This window comes from Eucalyptus grandis, chromosome 1, assembly GCF_016545825.1.
Source record: "Eucalyptus grandis isolate ANBG69807.140 chromosome 1, ASM1654582v1, whole genome shotgun sequence".
NCBI classification, from domain to species: Eukaryota; Viridiplantae; Streptophyta; class Magnoliopsida; order Myrtales; family Myrtaceae; genus Eucalyptus; species Eucalyptus grandis.
In genome coordinates, this window is record NC_052612.1 from 49,949,331 (window position 1) to 49,951,538 (window position 2,208).

The 2,208-nt window shown below is 47.0% G+C and overlaps 1 protein-coding gene across 1 annotated transcript; it reads left to right on the plus strand.

Moving 5' to 3' along the window:
• Positions 1-245: 245 nt before the first annotated feature.
• Positions 246-1,295, plus strand: LOC104449170 (dehydration-responsive element-binding protein 1D-like; the record flags this gene model as incomplete). Its single annotated transcript, NM_001302724.1, is given in 1 exon segment — positions 246-1,295. A coding segment is annotated over 1 exon segment (663 nt). The 3' UTR covers positions 1,071-1,295.
• Between the last annotated feature and the right edge of the window lie 913 nt (positions 1,296-2,208).

Here is a 2,208-nt window from a genome sequence, read left to right on the forward strand (position 1 = left end):
ATAGGGGTTAGGCACTTGTTTTAGTCTTCCAACTTTCGGTGCGTTTGTGCGATTTGGTCTCCCAACGTTTACTCAACTTTGCACCACCCTCACTCGCTCGCTCGCTCCACAGCTGGGCTTCACACTTCAAGTCCCTGTCACTCAGACTCGGCGTCTTCCTCGTAGAGAGAAACTCTTCCTGAGTACGAGTCTGTTTCCTCTTTTGAATCCCGTGTCCCCGCTTCATATATTATGTATATATACCCAACACCCCTCACTCCCAATTCCACTCAACACCCCTCATCAGTAAACACTCCTCACTGCTCCAGCCAGCTTCTGTCTCTTATAAACACTAGCCCCACCACACTCATCATCCACTTCACTCCCACCCAACAGCTATCGCACTATCCCACTGCAGACGTCCTCCCATGAACCCTCTCTCTTCTTATTCCTATCCCAACTCCTTCCGCTTCAACTTCGCCGAGCCGCCATCCGACAGCAGGAGCGCCACGGCACTTGGGAACTTCTCCCACAAGGAGGTACTCCTCGCTTCACACCACCCGAAGAAGCGCGCTGGAAGGAAGAAGTTCCGGGAGACCCGCCACCCTGTGTACCGGGGGGTGCGGCTGCGTGACAAGGGCAAGTGGGTCTGCGAGGTCCGCGAGCCCAGAAAGAAGTCGAGGATCTGGCTCAGCACCTTCCCTACTGTGGAGATGGCGGCGAGGGCGCACGACGTGGCGGCGCTCGTGCTGAGGGGCCGGTCCGCCTGCCTCAACTTCGCAGACTCCGCATGGCAGCTGCCCGTGCCGGCGTCAGCGGACAGCAAGGAAATACAGAAGGCAGCGGCTAGGGCTGCGAAGGCATTCCAGCCGGTTGAATCCGAGGACGTGATGTCGGGGGACAAGAAGAAGTTGCGTTCGGAAGAGGGAGTGTTGTACGACGAGGAGGACATCTTCGGGATCCCGGGATTGCTCGCCGATATGGCTGAGGGGATGCTCTTGTCTCCACCAAAATGCGGCGGAGATATATATGGTGGAGAGGACGACGGGAATTTGGATGCATACACGTCATTATGGAGCTATTCGATCTGATCATTTGTCAATTTCACTTGTAGTTTTTGTTGTTAGGGACGACTTTGACACCGTACTTAGAAGTTTCTTAATAGAGTGCAGATGAAAGGTAAATGGTACGAAAACAGAAAGGTATTTTCGTAAGCCATTTTTTTGGTGTGCCATTCAACAAAAAGCATATCGATGAAGCACAGCTCTTCTAATGTTGGGCCATCGATAAAGCGGATAGGAAAGTGAAACGAAGCACAAAAGTAGGACGCGTTCAAGGTAACATCGGGCGTTTGCAATAAAGAAATCATGAATTTAAGAGAAGTGGTTTTCAGACATGCCCAATTAATCTTCGAATGTTTCATGTACTTGTCAAAAGTGTACCAATGAAATTCATACGTGTTCTTAAGAGGAGGAGCCCAGCAAATATGTTTGAGCCCAATAAGAGGATTAATAGAACGATCTTGTTCCATCGATGCTTCGCAATGAGCACATGGATAAAGAAAAGTAATAAAATCTATAGACATAGACAAGACGCATTCGCATATGAATGTATTAATATTGAAATTGGTTTCATTATTTGTGAGAAAGAACTTAGATTGTCTTTGGAGGGTCCTTGTTCTTGTTTTGACAATTGCATCGACAAAGACCTCATGTTTCCTTCAGCACATGAACTCTTTTCGAGTCACTCAGGAATAATTAAAAGGTGGCACGACAAGCAACCACGTAGACTAACGCGCACGAAGCAGGATTGGTTATAATGTCTTGCCTGCCAAACTCGACCCACTGTCAAACTGACCATGAGACTATCTATGCAAGTGACCAACCTTGGCCCAGGCAAGAGAAATATGGTAGTGGTAGGCTTAGATCCCGTGGGTTTAAGTTCAATATGAATTACAGCATGGAACCCGTGGCAGTGGCAGGCTTCATCAGTCTAATGAGGTGTGATTGAGAAAAATCTAGTATTCCAATAATCTGTGAGTTGGTTATCATATATGAATGTAGTTTGGATCCCACACAAGCACAGTTATTCATAATTCCAAACTTTCAATGTGATTCCTGACAAAGAAAGAAGAAGGAAGTTATAGAGAACGTTATTTACCATAATTGAATTGGCCACTGCATATAGATAATAAAGATACTACTCAATCATAGTGATCTTCAAATGAAA